A 23,259-nucleotide genomic window follows, 5' to 3' on the forward strand; every position below is an offset into this window, starting at 1 on the left:
AATTCGATCCTCCACCAGGGAGCTACCCACAAGGCACAGCAGACCTCTCCTGTCTCGCCCACTGCTCCGCTCAGCAGTGTATTTCAGTCAATGCTCCTGTTCTGTTCCCCGCTCTGTCTCTGGTGAATCCTCTCACTCCCCACACCTCCAGCCTGTAGCCCAGTTCTTGTATGCATAAATAAATAAATCTTTAAAAAAAAACAAAGAATACCTCTAAAGTAAAAATTAATTTTATTAACCTCGACTTCTAAACATATGCATTTTTAATGACTGTGTGACCAAATGGGAAATGTGAATAAAGAACTACTGCTGCACATCAAAATACGATGGCTATCTCAAGAAAAAACACTTGGGCAAATATCTGAGCCATGAGCTGAATAAACTGGCCATTTTTTTCATGGATTATCATTTATACTTGAAAGGTCAACAGACATACTTGGTATATAGATATCTTCTATAAGGAAACAGATGGAAAATATGTGCTGCCAGTTGGTAAACTTCAAACTTTCAACAGAATATTAGAATTTTGTAAGATTTTATCTGCTACCATAGCATGTCAAGTCTAAAACTCTTCTTTTGAGATATTAATAGATGTTATTTTTGGGTACTACATAATAATATGTCAACATTTATGTGTCAATAATAATGCATCAACATTTAGAAAATCTACATAACTCAACAATTCCAAAATGCCATGTAAAAAATCATGAATGGGGAAGAAGTCACTTAAAGCATAAGAAAATTAACAGACTTGGGACCTCCCTGGTGGTGCAGGATTAAAATCTCATTGCTATGATGCTATCATGGGTTTGATCCCACATGGGGTACCAGACCTCTTCTGTCTTCCCAACTGCTCCCACCTCACCAGTGTATTTCAGTAATATCTGCCTGTTCTGCTGCCCATTCACTCTCTGGTGAATCCTCTCACCACCCCCCTGCCCTGCACCTCTGGCCTCCACCCCAGTTCTTGTATACATACACAAACAAAATAACTTTTCTTTTATATTTAATAAGCAGGTTTATTAGGTTAAGGGACAAAAGAGTAAAAGACACTTGCATAGACACAAGCGAGCAGGAAGGGCTGCCCCGAAAGGGAGAGGTTTGCTGAAAGAGGACTGCATGGTCGCAGGTGGACATGCCGCCTTGAGAACTGCCTCCGCTGTGGGAGGTCAGTGAAGAGAAGTCCCGACATGGTGCAGGTCACGGGCAGGCAGGGAGGCTGTAACCCTGCAGAGGACAGGGTTGGTGAAAAGAGGCACCTGCATAGTCACAGGTGGGCAGACGGAGTGCTGCTAAATTACATATTTTTTTAAAGATTTATTTACTTTATACAAGAACCAGGGTAGATGTAATTTTTGGGTACTATATAATAGGCCAGATGCATGGGAGGGTGAGAGGATTCACCAGAGACAAGAGTGGGGAACAGAACAGGCAGACTGACTGAAATACACTGCTCAGGGAAGCAGCAGGCGAGGAAGGAGAGGTCTGCTTGCCATGTGGGTTGCTCTGAGGCTGGCAGGGAACTGGCACTGCACAGGCTACGGACAGCTTCACAGCATTGCACTCAACTGCCTGCGCCACCAGTGGAGGCCCCTAAATTATATATTTTTTAAAACATAAAGAAAATTAACAAACTTTAACATAAGAGTATGAAAAATTCATCAATGTGAGTTCAAGTTCCACAACACAGCCTTTCTTCTAATACCTGCCTAGTTTTAGTTCATTAATAAAGAATTATCCACAATTACCTGAATACACTGTTAAAATGCTCTCTTTTCTAACTATGCCTGTGACTAAAGCCAGATTTTCTTCACATACTGCCATCACTTTAGATTGAATGAAAAGGGTTAAGTCAGACGCCTGCCTCTTGGCTAAGGAACAGCAAAGGATACCTTCCATTCCCCCAGCTGCACTTCTACTAGCAATCCCAAGCAATACTGTACAATTGAGCAAAGTGAAGGTAGGATGCTCTTTGCAAAAGGTAATGAAATAGGGCCTCCCTGGTGGCGCAAGCACTGCACTATGAAGCAATCTGCAGCCTTTGCAGCACAAGTTCGATCCCCAGCCAGCCAGGGAGCACCCACAAGACCTCTCCTGTCTTGCCCACTGCTCCCCTCAGCAGCGAACTTCAGTCAATCTGCCTGTTCTGTTCCCCATTGTCTCTGGTGAATCCACTCACCCCCTGCATCTCTGCCTGTACCTCAGCTCTTGTATGCGTAAATAAATCTTAAAAAAAAAAAAAGATGATGAAATAAATGACAGATAGCAAAGACACAACAGATGCCCAGCAAATAAGGTAAAGTTACTATGATTCTGAAACACACCTGATTTTTTGTAAATGATATTCTGGAAGTCCACAATCTTTAAATATAAACTAATAAAACTACGCCAAGAAGGTATGACACAAGAGAAAGTAGACAGCAGGGGACACACAGGAGAGCCTGGATATATCGGTACACACACTAAAATCTGAAATCCTACTGGCAACAAGAAAGGATCTTTCATAATACAGACCCCCCACCCCGGTCTCATTTCCCAGCATTCTCCCACACAGACATTAAATTCTAGAGCTACCACCTTAATTATGGAGCCCATCTTTCATTCTACTGACTCATGCCTCTTTGAACAAGTGTCCTTAAAAAAATTACAATGAAAAAAATAAAGTGTCCTTCCCTCACTGACTGCCAAGCACTCTGCCTAGTCTTGTCATTCTCCTTCCACATGGCACCCACATGCCTCAACTATGGATTTGACCTGTATGTGAAAAAGCAAATAAACTTCAAATCAACAAGGAAAGGGAAAGGAAGAATAATGAAATGGGAAGTATAACATTATAGACAAAGAGTAGAAAAAGCAAAAAGGAGTTGGGGGAATAAACTACAAGACCAAGGCCCCAATACAAATGACATCTTTTTAAAATATGAAAATGGGGCCTCCCCGGTAGCGCAGCGGTTGAGCGCTAGGTTGCAAAGCTGCCCGCGCAGCCTCTGCAGCGCAGGTTCAATCCCTGGCAACCAGGTGAGGGTCCCACATGGCGCGCAGACCTCTCTTGCCGCCCGCTGCTCCCCTCAGCAGTGTACTTTGTCAGTCTGCCTGCTCTGCTCTCCGCTCTGACTCTGGTGAATTCTCTCACCCTTCCACGCTGTACCCAGTGCTTGTATAAATAAATAAATAAATCTTAAATAAATAAAAATGAAAATGTCATCCTTTGCTAACAGATTTCAAAAAACAATTTTCTCAGTCCTCCTCGGGTGGCGCAGGCGGTTGAGCGCAGTGCTGTGAAGCTGTCTGCAGCCTCTGCAGTGCAGGTTTGATCCCAGCCAGTCAGCGAGAATCCCATGTGGTGCGGCAGACCTCTCGTGTCTCACCCGCTGCTCCCCTCATCAGTGTCTTCAGTCTGCCTGTTCTGTTCCCCATTCTGTCTCTGGTGAATCCTCTCCCCCTCCCTCCCGCACATCTTGGCCTGTACCCCGTTCTTGTATGCATGAATAAATGAATCTTAAAAAAAATTTTTTTTTCTCTAAGCCCAAACCTGCTCAAAATATTAAGACTTAGAGAAGCAGTGAGAGAGATGGCTAAGGTAGTTGGGTAGAATCCTGTGAGAAGGCGTTGGAGGCCAGATATCTCAAGAATTATTGCAAAATGGCAAATGTGTAAAATTTATGACTAATGGGATGAAGACAGTATTTTAACAATACCCAGAAGTCTTAAAAACTGGGTGAAAGATAGAAAACCCTAAGAAATGTGTGGGTTCAGCTATCAAGTTCTCTACCGGAACTTAGGCTACCTGAGGTAATTCTCATTCATCTTTCATTTCATACATATTTGTTGACTCACTATAATGAGTGCATCTCTATTTCAGTGCGTTGTGTTTCAATATATTTAGAGTATCAAATGTTAGTTGTAAATCTTCCCTTTTCCACAAACTTATACCTCTCAGTTTACAATGTCAATTGTTCTATTTTTCCATTCTCACAAGAAGTTGGGCAAACTCTTCAAAAAGCCAGACAGTAAATTTAAGGCTTTGTAAGAAATATGGTCTCTGGGCCTCCCCGGTGGCGCAGCGGTTGAGCGCTGGGCTGCAAGGCTGCCCGCGGCCTCTGCGGCACCGGTTCAATCCCTGGCTGCTCCCCGGCCACCTGAGGAGGGTCCCATTATAAAATAAATCTCAATTCTGTCTTAATTTCACTCCCACAGATGCAAAATCTAACTAAAATCTAAACCACGGTTTCTGAGTTTGATGAGATATTTAATTCACTCTCACACTGAAAGAAATGCAAAGGAATAAAAAGAAGAATATAACCAAGTATATCACAAGAAATGAGATATTTGTAACAACTAGAAGTCACAGAAAATAAGGAAAAAGACAGCTTGAAACACCCTATCTTTTGAAGGAGGAAAACTTTTCTCAAATTCATTTATTCACTCATAAAAATTTATGTTATGCACAGAGGCACTGTGTCTGGAATATAAGAAACAAACATCCCAAACAAACATGGTCCCTTGTTCTCTATCTGCTCTGTCCTGTAACACAGCCAAACTAGCTGCATGTGACCACTTTTATACAAACTAATATTAAATAAAATTAAAACTTCAGTTCTTCAGTCACACCAGCCACACTTCCAGTGGCTCCTGGTTGGACAGCATAGAGACAAACCATCTCCATCACCACACACAGTCATACTGGGCAGCAACGGTTTAAAATATGTTGTGTATCCTGTATTTGTATCTCCTCCCTGTATCTGGTGACTGAACATAAAATTGAAACAACTTTCTCAAAACTAAATTTTGAGACTATAAGCCTCCCCAATGGCACAAGGGGCTAAAGCACAGTTCTGTGAAGCTATCCACAGCCTCTGCAGCACGAGTTCAATACCTGGCCGGCCGGAGCAACCCCTCCTGTCTTGCCCGCTGCTCCCCTCAGCAGTGTATTTCAGTCTGCCTGTTCTGCTCCCCACTCTGTCTCTGGTGAATCCTTTCACACACACCCTGTACCTCTGGCCTGTACCCCAGTTCTTGAATGCATATTTTTTTAAAAAAAAAAAAAAAAAGGAGGGGCATCCCCAGTGACTCTGCAGGTTGAGCACAGTGGTGTGAAGCTGTCCGTAGCCTCTGTAGCACGGGTTCGATTTCCGGCCGGACTGGGAGAAACCCACATGGCATGGCAGACTTCTCATGCCTCGCACCGCTGCTCCCTTCAGCAGTGTCTTTGGTTGGTCTGCTTGTTCTGCTCCCTGCTCTGTCTCTGGTGAATTCTCTCACCCTCCCGCGCCTCTGACCTGTACCCCAGTTCTTGTATAAATTTTTTTTAAAAATCTTAAAAAAAAAAAAGGAGACTGTAAACTATCCCCTGCCTTCTGGGAAATACCACATAACATAACAGCCTTTCTACAGGCTTATTTAGTGTATGAAAAGCTTACAGGAAAGGAAAAACTTCTTTTTAGGTGGACTTACACAGCAAAATAATCATCTCAAATGCTTTTACCAAAGTTTTAAATTTCTGACATCAAGAAATGAGTAATTAACTCAGCATTCAAAAAAGATAAACACATGCAATTTGCAGCAACATGGATGGCGCTGGAAGGGATCATGCTCAGCGAAATAAGCCAAAAAGAAAAAGAAAAATACCGGATGGTCTCACTCATAGCAGGAATCTAGAAAACTTAAATAAGGGACCAGGAAAATGAATAACTATAAGAAAGTGAAAATCAAAATCAACAAAAAACTATGAACCAGAGACACTTTTAGGGGGGCGGGAGGGGAGGGATTGGGGTCAGAATGGGGGGGGCTGCAATTGTATGGGGAATATGACAATAAAATTTATTAAAAAAAAATTAAAAAAGAAATGAGTAATTAGGGGCCTCCCTGGTGGCGCAGCGTTTGAGCGCTGGGTTGCGAAGTTGCCCGCAGCCTCTGCAGCTCTGGTTCAATCCCGGGCTGCTCCCCGGCCACCGGAGGAGGGTCCCACATGGCACGCAGACCTCTCCTGCCGCCCGCTGCTCCCCTCAGCAGTGTACTTCGGTCCTTCTGCCTGCTCTGCTCCCAGCTCTGGTGAATTCTCTCACCCTCCCGCGCTTCTGACTGTACCCAATGCTTGTATAAATACATAAAAAAAATCTTAAAAAAAAAATGAGTATTACATCAACAGTAACTTTTGCAACCTCCTCAACTGCAATATTTCATTGTGGAAAGTGAACAATTTTGAATCTCACTCTACCACACTTTTTTTTTTTTTTTAAAGATTTATTTATTTATTTATACAAGCACTGGGTACAGTCAGAGGACCAAGGTACAATGCTGAGGGGAGCAGTGGGCAGCAGGAGAGGTCTGCGCGCCATGTGGGACCCTCACCCAGTGGCTGGGGAACAGCCGGGGATGGAACCGGTGCTGCAGAGGCTGCACCGGCAGCTTCGCAACCCAGCGCTCAACTGCTGCGCCACCGGGGAGGCCCCTACCACACATTTTTTTAAGAGAGTTACCTTTTTTATTTATGCATACAAGAACTGGGGACTAGGCCAGAGGTGTGGGGGTGAGAGGATCCACCAGAGACAGAGCGGGGAACAGAACAGGCAGATCTACTGAAATACACTGCTGAGGGGAGCAGAGGTCTGCTGTGCCATGTTTGGGTTAACGCAGCCACAGTGCGTGGCAATAGCTTGACAGTGATGAGACTTAACCCCTGCATCACCAGGGAGGCTCCAGGTAATAAAGTTTTTAAAAGATTTTTCAAACAAATTGAGCTTGCCAAAACACAATGAAGTTTACAATGACACTTTATGTCAACAGGGATCCTTCATAAATAGCCATATGATAGCCCTACAGTCTAGTACTGGGTAAAATCCAGGAGGGAAAAAAAGAATGGAAACAAGCAATAAGAAAAGAGTTTGAAAGTTACTATTTATCAGGTAATGTATGATATAGTATGTACAGGTATTAATCTAAATGTATCACAAGAAATCTGGTGAAACCTCACAGCAACCCCATGAGAAAAATACTGTAACTGATCCCATTTTACAAAGGAAGAATCTAAGGCACAGATGGCAGAATAACAGAATTAAGATGATACAGCTATTAAGCAGCAGGGCTGGGATAAGGAGCCATACCTTGTCACCAAAGCCCACACCACGCTAAAGTTTACAGAGCCCATTCAGCATGTGTGGTATCTACTTGCTATCACCTTTATAACTCACTGTAAAGTAAACTGCAGTTTTATGACCCCTATTTTCCAAGAGTTAACAGTTCAGTAAAGACAAACCATGTCCTCAGAGTCTCTCAGAAAATACCTGGGTCTGGAACCCAAATCTTCGGGCCCCTCACCACAGCACCCTTCCTCCTCAGTGCACCTTACTTATGTGATGGCAGTAAAAATATAATCATTAATTATTGCAAATGCATCTCTTCAAAGGGTAACACTCCCCTCAACAAATAAAATGTGGCAGAAGTGAGACTTCAAGGGTAGGTGTGAGACTTCCCAGAGTAGGTCATACAAAGCACCACAGCTTCCTTGTCCTGGATCATCTCTCTGGACCCTGCCAGCTGACATGTTCTGAGGACATTCAAGGAGAGATCCACATGGTGAGGAAGTAAGGCCTCCTGCCAACAGTCATGTAAGTAAGCCAGTTTGGAAGTGGTTCCTCCAACCCCTGCCAAGCCTTCAAATGACAGCAACTCTGAGCCAGAACCACACAGCTATGCTGCTTCTGAATTCCTACACCTCAGAAACTATGCAACAGCAAATGTTTATGTATTAAGCATGATAGCTGGTTGGTTTTTCACCTTTAACAAGGTATAAGTGACAAAACTATAAGACGTGTAGTACATCTAGTGATTATGCCACTATGTTTTAAGGTGATTGCTAATTTATGACACAGTAATAACTAACACAACCAAGAAAAAATACATACACATATCTGGCATGTGACCAACACCTTGCCATAAAAATAAACAGTGGAAAAAGATGGTAGGCTCTGCAGGTCACTTTTTTTTTAAAAAAAGATATCATTTATTTTGTGTAGAAGAACTGGGGTACTGGCCAGAAGTGTGGAGACCTGGACTAAGGGGCATTTTCTCAGGCTCTTTTATCATCTGTAGTATGAGAATTAATATCTTCATCTCATATGCCCCCCCCCCATTTTACAATAATCCTTCCCTTTATCTTACCTATTAGAGTCACTATGAGGATTAAATGGAAAACTGCCAGTACTTGGCACCTTGCCTAACATGCAGTGACGGTTTAGTTAATGGTCACTATCACTAATCTTATTTCTTTAAATCTACCCTTCATTAGCAACCTCCCACACTTATAACCAAGCTTTAAAAATTCCCAATTCTCAAAAGGGAGCACCTCCCTTATTCCCCTAAATTGCAGCCTTTTCTTACTGGTCTTCATTTATACCTCTGTCATATACAACACTCGTCTAAAACTTTTCCCTCCTTTCCTTTCCAAAGAATGAACCACCAATATGGTTCCCCCTTCCAGTGTCTGCTACTGCTACCCTCTCAAAATGCAGGTTTATTCTCAAAAATTCTCTTCTTGGCCCTCTTGAATTCTCCTAACTTCAATGATGACCTTTTTGCAGATCACTCTAATTCCTAAATGTATCACATCCTCTATCTCTCCTCTGAGTCACAAAACCCAACTTTCCCAGCTCAACAAATCCTGCATCTCAAATTCAACAAAAGTATCTCAAATTCAACAAAATCTGAATTTCTTGCCTACTCCTTTCTAACCCCCCTTTCTTACCAATCAACACTGAGTTTATTAACAGACCAAAATCAAAGTCAGAAGACATGCCATCCAAAGTCACACCAAAATCCTCCCCTTCTACTTTCAACAAAGGTGCAAGGCACCATGCTGTGATCCAGGGACTTATGGCAAGCAGGACACTGCCAAGCAGGCGCTCACAGGCTGGCATGCTTCTCATCAACTGCCAAGTCCTAATGAGTGCACCTGTGCAGACTCGCACATCCCTCCCTCCTCCCCACTCCTCCTACCACCACTACCATCAGCCTCCTGCACCTGGACCAGGGCAAGAACATGGTAACATTTCTCTCCAACTCTTTCATCTCTAAACCCACACCTCAATCCTTTCATCACAAAGCTACCCGTTATCTTTCTGAAGCTGGGGATCATGTATTCAGCACTCAAAGTCTGCAATGGTTCCCAATGCTTACAAAGAAAGAAGGAATTCCCTAACATTACTTTGATGGCACTTCATGATTCTTCCACTTGAATCACCTTCTGCATCCTGCTGTACACACCACTTGAATGCCAAGCCACTCAAGGCATCTCACATTCTGCCTGACATTTATGCCTGTTTACTGGCTAGTCACTCAGATGGCCTCCACGAAAAATGCCCTTGGTTAGTCAACAAAATTAACTGATCCTTCCTTTATTTTACACAGCACAATGCCTATACCTCCATTTGCTATCAATCCCTTTCACTTCCTATCACCGTTAGTTGTTTACTTGCCAGTCTGTGAACTGGTCATGAATCCCTGGCTGCCACTAATTAACTTTGCAATCTTGAGTAAGTCATTGCATGATATGAGGTTCAATTTTGTCATCAGCAAAATGAAAGGGTTAGATTAAACAATGCTAAGGAACTTCCAACTCCAAAGTTCCATAATGATGAGTCTTATCTGTCTTTGAAAAAGGCAGAACAGGACCTCCTTGGTGGCACAGGGGTTAAAGATACAGCACTATGAAGCAATCCGCAGCTATTGCAGCATGAGTTCGATCCCAGGCCAGGGAGCTGACCCAGATGGTGCAGCAGGCCTCTCCTGACTCACCGGCTGCTCCCTCAGCAGTATATTTCAGTGACTCCAGGGAGGCCCTTAGTCCATTTTTTAATCGCAGATTTAGTCAGATGTAATTCATTATCATGTAATTCACCCAATTAAAGTGTATAATTCAATGACTTTTAGTATATTCAGAGCTGTACAACCATCACCACAACTATTTTCAGAATATTTTCATTTTCATTACCCCAAAAAGAAACTCATATCCAGCAATTTCTCCCTCCCCCAGCCTCAGGCCACCACTAATCTACTTTTCATCTCAACAGATTTGCCTATTCTAGACATTTCATACCAAAGGAATAATATAATGTGGGCACTTATGACTGGTTTCTTTCATTTATCATAACTTTCTCAAGGAACATCCATGTTGTAGTTTATAACAGTACTTCATTCTTTTTATTGCTTATTTATAATACTCCACTGTGTGGATGGATATACTGTATTTTGTTTATCCATTCATCAACTGATGGACATTTGGGTTGTTTCCACCAGGTCACTGCTGCTCTTTCAGTTTTAAGTAACAGGAAATACAACTCAGCATGATTTAAATAACTCTAATGGGTAAACCCTTGCTGCAAACAGAGTCAGAACCAAGTTGTTCAAACATCATTACCAACTGAGCTTCTCTCCACCTCTTTGACCAGGCTGTTCTCTACTCAATTTCAAGAACTGCCTGGTGAAAAAATGCCTTCAGTAACTCTATTTCACATCCTCATATAGGCAAGCCAACAGAAGAAAGCAAATGCCTCAGCAGATCCTCAAGCAAAAGCCCTGGATTTGCTCTGGGTAGGCTCTGTAATGGTGGCCCAAGAGTGGAAAGCACTATTGAATAGACCGTGTGCAACATTTTCAATAAGATTTTAATTTTATCATTTTTTATCACTTTCCTCTTCATGTTCCATAATTAGTCTTGTTGATTCTCTTTAAAGAGCTTTCCAAGGGCCTCCCCGGTGGCGCAGCGGTTGAGCGCTGGGTTGGAAAGCTGCCCGCAGCCTCTGCAGTGCCGGTTCGATCCCCAGCTGCTCCCCGGCCACCAGAGGAGGGTCCCGCATGGCGCGCAGACCTCTCCTGCCGCCCGCTGCTCCCCTCAGCAGTGTACTTCGGTCCTTCTGCCTGTTCTGCATCCTGCTCTGACTCTGGTGAATTCTCTCACCCTCCCGCGCTTCTGACTGTACCCAGTGCTTGTATAAATAAATAGATAAATCTTGAAAAAAAAAATTAAAAAAAAAAAAGAGCTTTCCAAAATGTGAACACCTTTAAAAAATGTTCAGTCTGGGCCTCCCCAGTGGCGCAGCAGTTGAGCGCTGGGTTGCAAAGCTGCCCACAGCCTCTGCAGCGCCAGTTCGATTCCCGGCTGCTCCCCGGCCACCGGAGGAGGGTCCCGCATGGCGCGCAGACCTCTCCTGCCGCCCGCTGCTCCCCTCAGCAGTGTACTTCGGTCCTTCTGCCTGCTCTGCTCCCCGCTCTGGCTCTGGTGAATTCTCTCACCCTCCCGCGCTTCTGACTGTACCCAGTGCATGTATAAACCAAACAAACAAACAAATAATAAATAAATAAATAAAGACATGCCTCTAGAAAATTAAAAAAAAAAAACAAAACAGACAGTGCCAGAGCAGGAGCAGAGATAACACATTCAATATTCAAGGACATGTAGAAATACAACAGAGTTGGGACAAATGGATAAAACATTTGTTGAAAAAAAAAAAAAAAAAGATAGCAACAAGAGCCTAAAACCAGAGTCAAACTTTACAGAGCACTTACCACACACACACACAGGTCCACAACACTTAAAACCAGACACTTGAGGGGGGGAGGGGAGGGAGGAAGGGAGAGGGTGTGTGTGTGTGTGTGCGTGTGTCCCCAAAGATAGCAAGGTGCTATAATCATGAATTACGTAACATTCTAGCAAAGTGTGCCAGCATGTATTTGAAAACATGTAACCTACAGCCTTTCTCATCTCAGAACTTCAGTCATCATCCTGCTTCCCTCCAAAGTAATATGAGCTGTGATCCTATCCCTTTCCATCACCTCAGGGCTTTTTGCTACAAATATTACCTTTTGCCAATATTTTCAACCTTTCTCTTTCTAGACTCCTTGCCATCTACTTACATTTTCTGAGAAATTAAAAACAAAAAGCACTTCTCAAGAACCACACCTTCTCTATCTTTCCTCCTTCACACATAAGAATGCTTATTCAGGGGCCTCCCCGGTGGCGCAGCAGTTGAGCGCTGGGTTGTGAAGCTGCCCACAGCCTCCGCAGTGCCAGTTTGATCCCTGGCCGCCCGGTGAGGGTCCCACATGGCGCACAGACCTCTCCTGCCGCCCGCTGCTCCCCTCAGCAGTGGGCTTCGGTCCTTCTGCCTGCTCTGCTCCCCGCTCTGGCTCTGGTGAACTCTCTCACCCTCCCGAACTTCTGACTGTACCCAGTGCTTGTATAAATAAATAAAAATTTAAAAAAAAAAAAAAAGAATGCTTATTCAGGGCCTCCCGGGTGGCGCAGCGGGTTGAGTGCCAGGAGAGGTCTGCTGCACCATGTGGGTAGCTCCCTGGCCAGAGATCCAACCCAACTCAGGCCACTGTGATGGGCCATGGGGTGGTAGTGCTGACATTTAACCCACCATAGAGGCACCTGATTCTCCTTTCTCTCTGGCTCCTACCTTACCATCCCTGACAGTGGTTTTTTTCTCTCCCCATTCAATACCTCAGTCATTTGCCACCAACTTCCAATTTACATCTCCTAGCCAGAGCTCTTCCCAATGCTCCAGCTGTTGTGTTGACTGGAAGTCACTAAGACCAGTCTACCAGCTTTATTAAAACCTTCATTAACTTTCCAAGAGTGCTCTGCATTCCCTATTTTGAGGAATGGCAAAAAAACACCCACAAATTTAGCTTAACTCAGAAACCTGGGATTCACACATCTTCCCACATTAATTTGAACACTAAATCCTGTGAATTCCACTCCTTTAATAACCCTTCAAGCTCTTGGAGTCTCTTGCAATAGCCTAGCAACAAATCTTCTGGCCTCTAAGCCAGTCTCCACACAACAGCTAGAATAATCTTTCCAAAAAATCTCAATCTAATTTTAAAAGTTCCCCAGTCCCTTGTCCATTTCCCCAGAACAACGAGCCTCACTCACTGCACAACACACCCTGTATCCCAGTCTTACCTAACTGACATTCCAGAAATAAAAGCATGCATTTTACACCTCCACACATTTATACCAACTCAGTGCTGCTTCCACCTCAAAGGTCCCACCCTGCACCCTCTTATTTACTGGGCAAATGAAAATTGGTTCGTCAAGATCCAATTTTTTTCCTAAAGATTTATCTGGGCAGGGCCTCCCTGGTGGCACAGCGGTTGAGTGCTGGGTTGTGAAGTTGCCCGCAGCCTCTGCAGCACCAGTTCGATCCCCGGCTGCTCCCCGGCCACCGGAGGAGGGTCCCACATGGCGCGCAGACCTCTCCTGCCGCCCGCTGCTCCCCTCAGCAGTGTGCTTCGGTCCTTCTGCCTGATCTGCTCCCCGCTCTGGCTCTGGTGAATTCTCTCACCCTCCCGCACTTCTGACTGTACCCAGTGCATGTATAAATAAATGGATAAATCTTAAAAAAAAAAAAAAAAAGATTTATCTGGGCAGTCGGTTGAGCACCACACTGTGAAGCTGTCCGCAGCCTCTGCAGCATGGGTTTGATCCTGGCTGGCCAGCCGGCCGGCCGGCAAGAATCCCACACGGCGAAGCAGACCTCTCCTATCTTGCCCGCTGCTCCCCTTAGAAGTGTATTTCGTCAGTCTGCCTGTTCTGTTGCCCACTCTATCTCTGGTAAATCTTCTCACCCTCCCGCGCATCTGGCCTATACCCCAGTTCTTGAATAAATAAATAAATAATTTTAAAAATTTATTTACTTATGCATACAAGTACTGGGGTGTAAGCCAGAGGTGCGGGGCAGCTGGGGTGGGGGGTGAGCGGATTCACCAGAGAGAGTGGGGAGCAGAACAGGCAGATCTATTGAAATACACTGCTAAGGGGAGTAGCAGGCAAGACAGGAGAGATCTCCTGCATCATGTAGTTTGCTCCCTGGCCAGCTGGAGATCCAACTGGTGCTGCAGTGGCTGGCTATAGTTTGACTACGCTGTGTCTTTAACCCCTGTTCAACTGGGAGGCTCTCAAGATCCAATTTAACATGTTATTATGCAACTAAAAAATATTGAATTGTATGCTTTCAAGGAAACATACCTGTATGGTATGAGACTTACAGCTCAATAAAACTGTCATAATTGTAAGAAAAAAAGACTTGTAGCCCAATATTAAAAAGGGGGTAAGAAACCAAAGACAAAACAAAGCACTTCAAAAACCAGGAAATTCAAATGACCAATAAACATGAAAAAATATTCATGTCAGAAAAATTAAAACCATCTGAGAGGGCCTCCCCGGTGGCGCAGCGGTTGAGCGCTGGGTTGCGAAGCTGCCCGCAGCCTATGCAGCGCCGGTTCGATCCCCGGCTGCTCCCCGGCTGCTCCCCGGCCACCAGAGGAGGGTCCCACATGGCGCGCAGACCTCTCCTGCCGCCCGCTGCTCCCCTCAGCAGTGTACTTCGGTCCTTCTGCCTGCTCTGCTCCCCGCTCTGGCTCTGGTGAATTCTCTCACCCTCCCACGCTTCTGACTGTACCCAGTGCATGTGTAAATAAAAACAAACAAACAAACAAACAAACAAATAAATAAATAAAGCATGCCTCTATAAAAAAAAAAAAACATCTGAGATGTTTCAATACATACGAATTTCTCTCACCCTCCCGCGCTTCTGACTGTACCCAGTGCATGTATAAATAAAAACAAACAAATAAATAAATAAAGCATGCCTCCATTAAAAAAAAAAAAAAACATCTGAGATGTTTCAATACATACTGAGGGCTAAAATTAAAAAGAATGACACTATCAAGCTTAACAAAGATGTAGATCAAGTGTAGCTGTCATATACTGCCGGTAGAAATATGAAGTAGTGCAATCAAAACCATTTCATAATAAAGCTTAGGGGAAAAATAATCTTTGCAATTACTACTAACAGTAAGCAAACACCTATTATCTAACAATTCCACTGCTAGAGCATGTACTCATGAAGAGAAATGAGTACGATGTCCACAAAGACATGTACAAGAATGTTTATTGCTGCTTTACTCATAGTGACTAAAACCTGTAGGGGAAAAATACTCATCAACATAAGAATAGATAAGTAAATGATGGTACAGTCATTCAGTGGCATTCCACAGGCAGTAACAATGACCTAATGGTACTAACTGGTACCTGCATGACACACACACACACGCAGACATCTCAGATATCATGCTGAAAGCAGTCAGGCACAAGAGTATATTATATTAATTTCATTTATATAAATTGTAACAGGCAAAAATAAATCCATAATGACAGATGTCAAAAAAACAGAGTATTGGGGGCCTCCCCTGGTGGTGCAGGCGGTTGAGCTGTGAAGCTGTATGCAGCCTCTGCAGCGCAGGACTGATCCTGGCCGGCCGGCCAGCGAGGATCCCACATGGCACAGCAGACCTCTCCTGTCGTGCCCGCTGCTCCCCTCAGCAGTGTGTTTCATCAGTCTGCCTGTTGTACTCCCCACTCTGTCTCTGGTGAATCCTCTCACCCTCCCGCACCTCTGGCCTGTACTCCAGTTCTTGTATAAAAAAAAAAAAAAAAATCTTAAAAAAAAACAACAACAGGGTATTGGAATAATCCATGTCTTATCTTGATGGTGATATTAAAGGTATACACAAAAATCATTCAGCACTGTATTAGACACTTCAAAGTTTAAGACAACATAAATGTTATCACCAAAAATAAAGAATAATTATGTTAAGGGGTGGATGTGTTAACTAAACTCTTTATGGTAATCATTTCACAATATATGCTTTTACAAAATCCTCATACTATACACCTTAAACTTTTAAGGCAACAGCATCTCAATAAAGCTGGGGGGGGGGGGGAATACATATAAAAGGACAACATATCAAACATATACATACATACACTATACCACAACTCTCTGAAAGTAAAAACAGCATACAGTAAAGGATAATACTCCAAAATAATTGATGGAGATACAACTGATACATAGTATGTCTGATTATGTCTGAGTTTTCTACAATCACCAATTACTTACTTTTTTACCTTCTAAAAATAGCTATTCACTAAAAAAACAACGCTAAAATAAAACAAGCTCTCTTGGTAAAGCCTTCCCTTACCAATCTAAGCAGCCCTATTCCTAAGTCTCACAATGCTCATCACACTGTCCTGCAATGGACTGTTGATCACACAATCACTTCTACTTGCTAGCAAGTACAGAGCTTTACTTAACCTTCCTAACATCCAACACATTGCCTAGCATTAGCTATCTGTAGCACTAGGCATCTGCTTCATCTGTTTGTTGTATTGAATTATACTGCTGGTAGACAAACATGTTCATTGTATAAACAAATATGTAACAAAACAAGTAGTCAAAAATAAGTGATTACCTTCCATGGGCGATATTCCAAAGTCATGGACGTGTGAACTTCAGTTTACACTACAGGAAGGAACTGGGGCTTGCCTAATAAAGATATAAACTTGTACAACAGCATTCCTAACTTGTCTCATCTGTGATCTACTGACCCAGTGCCACCAATTCGAAGCCTATCATTTTCTGTCAGAACCTAGGCTACAGAAAACAGATAAGGTTCCACCTACCAACAGAAAGTCAAAGCCCAAAGGATGCAATACAGAATCCCACAGTTAACAGCACACACACACACACAGTTCACAGATATCAAGAGGAAAAAAGAAACAGAGGGAAAAACACCTAGAACCAAGCAGCTAACTTGTTAGAAAGTGAAAATGCAAACCCAAGTCCTCTAGCAATCTTTGTCTTGGGTAGTTACTGTACAGAAATGGAAACATGTTCACAGAAAAAACCACCACACAAATGTTTGGCAGCTTTATTTGTAAGAACCAAAAAACTAGGGCCTCCCTGGTGGTTCAAGGGGTTAAGCTGCAGCACTGTGAAGCTATCCACTACCAAAAAAGATTTATTTATTTATGCATACAAGAACTGGGGTATAGGCCAGAGATGTAGAGAGGGGAAAAGATTCACCAGCGACAGAGTGGGGAACAGAACAGACAGACTGACTGAAATACACTGCTGAGGGGAGCACCAGGCAAGACAGGAGAGGTGTGCTGCACTATGTGGGCAAGTTCCCCAGCCAGCCAGGGATGGAACTCTGGTGCTGCAGTAGCTGCGGAAAGCTTCATAGGGCTGCAACTTAACCCCCTGCGCCACCAGGGAGGCGCCACCATTTATATAACATTCTTGATTTGGCAAACACTGCTAGCAAATCAGTGCTTGCTATCAGGTTGAGGGTTGAGGGGAGCTGTTATTATGAAAGGGTACCAAGAGTCAGTTTCTTTGTGGTGATGAAAACAGTTCTGCAATCCTATGATGATTATACTAATATGTAAAAGTGACAACACAATAGAACTGCACATTGGGGGCCTCCCTGGTGGCACAAGGGGTTAAGAACCGCATTATGAAGCAGTCTGCAGCCACTGCAGCACAAGTTCAATCCCCGGCGGCCAGGGAGCAACTCACATGGCACAGCACACCTCTCCTGTCTCACCCACTGCTCCCATCAGCAGTGTATTTCAGTCATTCTGCCTGTTCTGCTCCTCTCTCTGTCTCTGGTGAATCCTCTCACCCCCCGCACCTCTGTACCCCAGCTCTTGTATGCATAAATAATCTTTAAAAAAAAAAAATAGAACTGCCCATGGTGCATGTAAAAACTGGTGAAATCTGGAGTTAATACTGTTGTGTCAGTATCACTTTCCTTGTTTTGAGAAGGTCCTGTTATCAAATAAAATATCACCACTGGGTGAAGCTGGATGAAGGGTACACCAGGAACTGTGTGTTATTTCTGCACCTTCTTGTGAGTCATATTATTTCAAAATAAAAATTTTTAATTGTTAAAAGGAGTTAAAAATAATTTTTAGCCAAAAAGTAGAGACCCAAATACCCATCAAGGGATAAACAAAATGTGGCATGTGGCATGTCAACACAACAAAACATTATTTAGAAACATCAAGGAATGAAGTACCAACATGCTCAGTGAAACAAATCGAACACAAGGTCATATTCTATATGAGTCCATTTAGATGAAATAGCTAGAACAGGCAAGTGTTTTAGAAACAAAATAAATTAGTGGCTGCCATGGAGTGGGGGACAAGGGAGACTGGACCCCATAAACAATTATGGGGTTTTTAAAAAAAAGCCATTCTGGAATTAGTGGTAATGATTTGCAGGACTCTATAAACATATTAAAAAACAGCATATTGTGCACTACAAATGACAAGTGTTGTCATTTGCATGTGAATTATGTTGCAATAAAATAATTACATGTAGAAAATCAATAAAAGATTTAAATTTTTCTATACATATATAAGCATCCCAAGGCAAAAATCTATCCCAAGCTATGTTATATAAAGCTAACTATTAAGAATGGTGATTAGGGCCTCCCCGGTGGCGCAGCGGTTGAGCGTTGGGTTGAGAAGCTGCCCGCAGCCTCTGCGGCCCCGGTTCGATCCCCGGCTGTTCCCCGCCACCGGAGGAGGGTCCCACATGGCGCGCAGACCTCTCCTGCCGCCCGCTGCTCCCCTCAGCAGTGTACTTCGGTCCTTCTGCCTGCTCTGCTCCCCGCTCTGGTGAATTCTCTCACCCTCCCGAGTCTTCTGACTGTACCCAGTGCATGTATAAACAAAACAAACAAACAAACAAATAAATAAATAAAACATGCCTCTATAAAAAAAAAAAAAAAAGAATGGTGATTAAATAACACTGTAATCCTTCCCTGCCTGTTACTCAGAGCAGCAAACTGAATTCATGAAACAATCTGATAGCAAAGTTTTGACTCTATTAAATAAATTTTTATTCCTCAGTTACTAATCCACTAAATTTTCAAAAATCAGCCTATAGGGGCCTCCCTGGTGGCACAAGGGATTAAGTCTCACCACTGTGAAGTGACTAGCAGCCACAGCAGCAAGAGTTCCATCCCCAACCAGGGAGCTAACCCACATGGCACATCAGACCTCTCCTGTCTCACTAGCTGCTCCCCACTGTCTTTGGTGAACCCTCTCACACACACATCCCCTCTTCCCCCCCCACATCTCCGCACCTCTGGCCTGCACCCCAGCTCTTGTATGCATAAATAAATAAATCTTTAGGGCCTCCCTGATGGCGCAGGGGGTTGAGCACCACACTATGAAGCAGTCCGCGGCCTGTGCAGCATGGGTCCGATCCCCAGCCAGCCAGGGAGCAACCCACACAGCGCAGAAGACCTCTCCTGACTCACCCACTGCTCCCCTCAGCAGTGTATTTCAGCCAGTCTGCCTGTTCTGTTCCCCACTCTGTCTCTGGTGAATCCTCTCACCATCCCGCGCATCTGGCCAGTACCCTGGTTCTTGTACAAATTTAAAAAAAAAAAAAAAAAAACTTTAAAAAAAAACCTGAACCAAAGATCCAAGTTTACATATACAAGTGGATAATGACAAAGGTAGATCAAGTTACATCAAGTCAGATTCACAAAGCCACATAATTCAAGTTTGCCAGTCATTATATTGATATGGTTTAAAATTTGACCTATTACTCCTTTTCCAACTCTGGAGAATTAACTAAAAAGCATCAGCCTTGATTTCTGGCCCAAACTAAGCTAATTGTGTGGCCTTAACCCCTGTCAGAACTATATGTAAAACAAGAAATACTTGATATTACCAGTCTACTACTAAAATCCCTTGTTACCATCACTTCTCTCCAGTGCCACTCCTTGCACCCAGAACCAAGTTAGCATTGTTTCCCAGGTACTACAGAGGCCAGCTCCCAGTTTCTTTTACTTCTCCCCTGCCGCACACAATCCATTCTTTATTGACTCCCAGTGTTCTTTTGAAACAGTCATCAAATCCTTAGTTTTCCCAATGGCCTATAAGGCCAGTCCCCACACACTCAGACTCCTCATCTCACAGCATCAGTACCACTCCAGTCACTCCGACCTTTGGGTTCATTCAACATTCCTAACCATTGCTCCCCAGGCCTTTGTGACATTCCCATCTCTCAATATATTCTCTTCAAAAGTCACCTCTTCAGACACCAGTGTACAGACTCTTATCCTAGGCTACCTAGGTTCAATTTAATAGCTGGGCATGTTACTTACTCATCCTGTGTACCCTTCTCATCTGTGAAATGGTAATAACAGTGCCTACAACTCATAGGATTATCACAAGAGATAAATGCATGTAAAGATATCAGTAAGGTGACTGGCACCATGTTCAAACACCATCATTTTTACTTAGGTTCCCCAACTTAATTTTCTCCTAATCCCTTAATGTTAGCTTAAATTATCTTTATTTTCCCCCTAATCCCACAGAATGAGAGTTTCATTTGTTTTGTTCAAAGTTCTATCACCATCTCCTAGGAAAAGCATGCATATACATGTTGACTACATGAATAATATGAAGCATTTCTTAAAATTAATAAAGTCTTGATTGAAAGAAATAAGTGGAAAATGTCATGGCACAAACAGTTATGTAATTAAACTAATTTCTTCTTGTTAATTACCTTGCAAACCAATCTATTCATTTAATTATTAGCTGCCAGAATTGGGGGGTATCCCTCAAATCTTATCACACAAATACAGTGGAAAAAACTGATAAACTGTGAGAGCAAAAGTCAAAATGATGATTCACTCATTCTTTATAAATATACCACACAAATCCAAAATGCAGCACAACCAAAAAGGTTCTTGGCCATTAGAAAAATACCCTGAAATATTAAAGTGAGACACATTGACAGAAAATCTTTTTCCACATGTATGTGTACATAAAATGCACACATATTATATATGTACACGCAAAATCACACACACACAGTCATCTTTCAAACTAGAGGCATGCTTATTTCAACTCCTTTTTACATTTCTGAACACATTCGACTATGTAGAAATAAATATTTGAGCTGGAAGCTGTAATAAAAACCTAGTGCTCACTCGGGATCCTAACCATTATAGTCTGTCTTACTTCAAAGCTAAAATGACTTAATTAAAAGTTTTTAAAAACATCTACATCTACCAGCTATCCATTCTTTCTTAACGTCTTAGGAGTCCAGCATCCAATTTTTACCCAGTTCCAAACCCTTAGTCTTTTCTCTCACACTAATAGCTGGAAAGGCATTTTTAATTGTCGATGTTCACATTTAGTTAAATCCTAAAAAATGTTATGCTCCATTTCAGATATTTTGTCGTGCTATAATACCACCACCCTAGTAACGCCTTAAGTAGTTTTCAGAAGATATCGCCAAGGGAGATACAATTCTGTAGCAAGAAAAAAAAAAGCCTAGGAATGCCGCAGGGTAATCCTGCCCACCCCACCCCCCACTCCCAAGACACAGAGATTTTATTTAACGATGATCTTGGACTCCATTCCCCATTCACAGCACCAAAACTACCGGAGTATTTCTTGTTCAGATGGAAGAGCCAAGCAATAAATCCAGAGGAAGGAGAGAAGATGTGGGTAGGTTTCTCTCTCTCCCTCTCTTTAGATCAAGCAAGAAGAGCCGCGGCGGCGCTCTGCGGTCTGGGAGCAGCTCTCCAGGAAAGGCTTCTCGGGCGCCGGCCGCTCCCACCCGGATCCGCAGCCAGGCTGGAGGTGGCAGGCGGCTGGCACGTTTTAAATATCACCACCCTCTCCAGCCCTGCCCGGCACAATGAGGGGCTGGGCGGCGGCGCCGGGGACCGCCCGCGCACACGCCCCCCGCTCCCGCGCAGCCCGCGACCCGGGCGCAGCCGCGGCGCCGCCAAGTCACGCTCGGCCCGAGCAGAAAGTTTCGACTAGAAACCCGAGCGCCGCAACGCACAGGTCTCGGGGCCGGGCGCGCGCCGGGAACACGCCCGAGGCGAACCACTTGACAACCGGCTCGGGTTCCCGGCAGGGAGGCCGCCAGGCGGGGGCCGGAGAGGGCGAGCCGGCGACGCGCTGGCTCCCACACGGCGGCTCCTCCTCGGGGGCCCCGGCCCAGGTGGGCGCGGCGCGGCGGCCTCACGCGCACAGGGCGCGCCGGGCTGCGACGCCCTCCGGGGAGAGGCCCGCGACCCCCGGGCCGGCGCGGCGCCGACGGGAGGGTGCGCGCGCCTCCCGCCCTCCCCGGGCCGCCGCGGAGACCGGGCGCCCGGGGACCCGGAGAGCCCCGGGGCCCCGCCGCGGGCCCGCGCGCGCCCCTCCCCCCGCCCGCCCCTCCCCCCGGGCGCCCGCGGGGCGCGCAGGAGCCGAGCGCGGCGTCCCGGGGGACCCGCCCGCCCGCCGGCCCGGGGGATCCGGGCAACTTTCCCCAGCGCGGCGGCGGACTGGCCCCGACAGAGCGAGGGCGGGCGCCCGGGGTCCAGCCCAGCGCGGACTCACTTTTTCGGATGTTTCTCTCTTTTCGGCCTCCGCTTTCGGGCCTGAATGGCCAGCACTGGGGAAAGAGGAGACACACATTAACGGTCGGGCCGGCCGGCCCGCGGGGCTGCGGGGCGGGGCGGAGGGAGCGCCGCGGGCCACTCACCTTTCCGGGAGCTCATCCCGACGCGCCGGGGCGGGCGGCGGGGGGCTTCGCGGCCGGGGCGGCAAGGACGCGGGAGCCGCGCGGTGCCGGGCTGCAGCCTCCACTCGCTCCGCCAGCCGGGAGGAGGCGGGAACCGCGCCTGCGCCGCCGCCGCAGCCGCCGCTCCCGTGGGGTCCCAGCAAGACCCGCCCCCGGTGGCCCCGCCCCCGCCCCGCCCCCACCCGCCCGCCCGCCCGGTGGGGTCGGGACCCCCGCGCCGCGCCCCTTCCGCGCGCCCCCCGCCCTCACGCGAGACCCACCTGTGCAGAAGTGACCCCCCCACACACGCCACGGCCGTCCCCGCCCTCGGCTTCCCCTGCCCCAGCCCGCGGCCGGGGCCTCCGCCTCCTGCGCCCCCGCCGCTGGCCCAGGCCGCCGGCCCCTTCGGGGCACCCGCGGCCCACGCGACCCTCCCTCACTAGCCGCAGCCTCTCCCTTACGCACCCCGGCCGGTCGCGCCACCTGCCTCTCCATGCGCCCTGCCTTGGCCGGCGCCCCCGCGGGTCTCACACCACCTCTCTTCGCGCGGCCTCTTCTCTCCCTTTGCTCCCCTACATCCTTGCATCCCCATGAGCGCCGCTTCCTCCTCTCCGGCGGGCGGGGAAAGGGCACCAAGAGCTGGGCTACCCGGGTCCTTCACTAGCTGTGTGACCTTGGAGAAGTCATCTCTCACCTTTACCTAGCCCACTGGATTGCTTCAGCTTAATGAAAGAAAAGATGCAAATAGCATGGAAATAAGGTGATGCTTTTACACATGAATTGAGCCCCAGTTCAAGAAATACCATCTTGTGGTTAACAGTTT

General features: G+C 45.6%; 1 protein-coding gene across 5 annotated transcripts in view; it reads right to left on the reverse strand.

The window, feature by feature from the left end:
* The window catches only part of SRPK2 (SRSF protein kinase 2), a gene marked incomplete at both ends in the record, with an annotated part of 198,698 nt that extends 175,670 nt beyond the window's left edge, over positions 1 to 23,028 (reverse strand). For 2 of the 5 annotated variants that reach the window (XM_084230852.1, XM_084230851.1), the window contains 2 exons: positions 22,274 to 22,328; positions 22,902 to 23,028. In XM_084230852.1, coding sequence (XP_084086978.1) covers positions 22,274 to 22,328; positions 22,902 to 23,028 — 182 coding nt within the window. The remainder of the gene's footprint in view (positions 1 to 22,273; positions 22,329 to 22,901) is intronic. The other 3 variants (XM_084230855.1, XM_084230853.1, XM_084230859.1) reach the window with 2 other exon arrangements.
* Between the last annotated feature and the right edge of the window lie 231 nt (positions 23,029 to 23,259).

The sequence above is a fragment of the Talpa europaea genome (genome assembly GCF_964194135.1).
Source record: "Talpa europaea genome assembly, chromosome: 3".
NCBI classification, from domain to species: domain Eukaryota; kingdom Metazoa; phylum Chordata; class Mammalia; order Eulipotyphla; family Talpidae; genus Talpa; species Talpa europaea.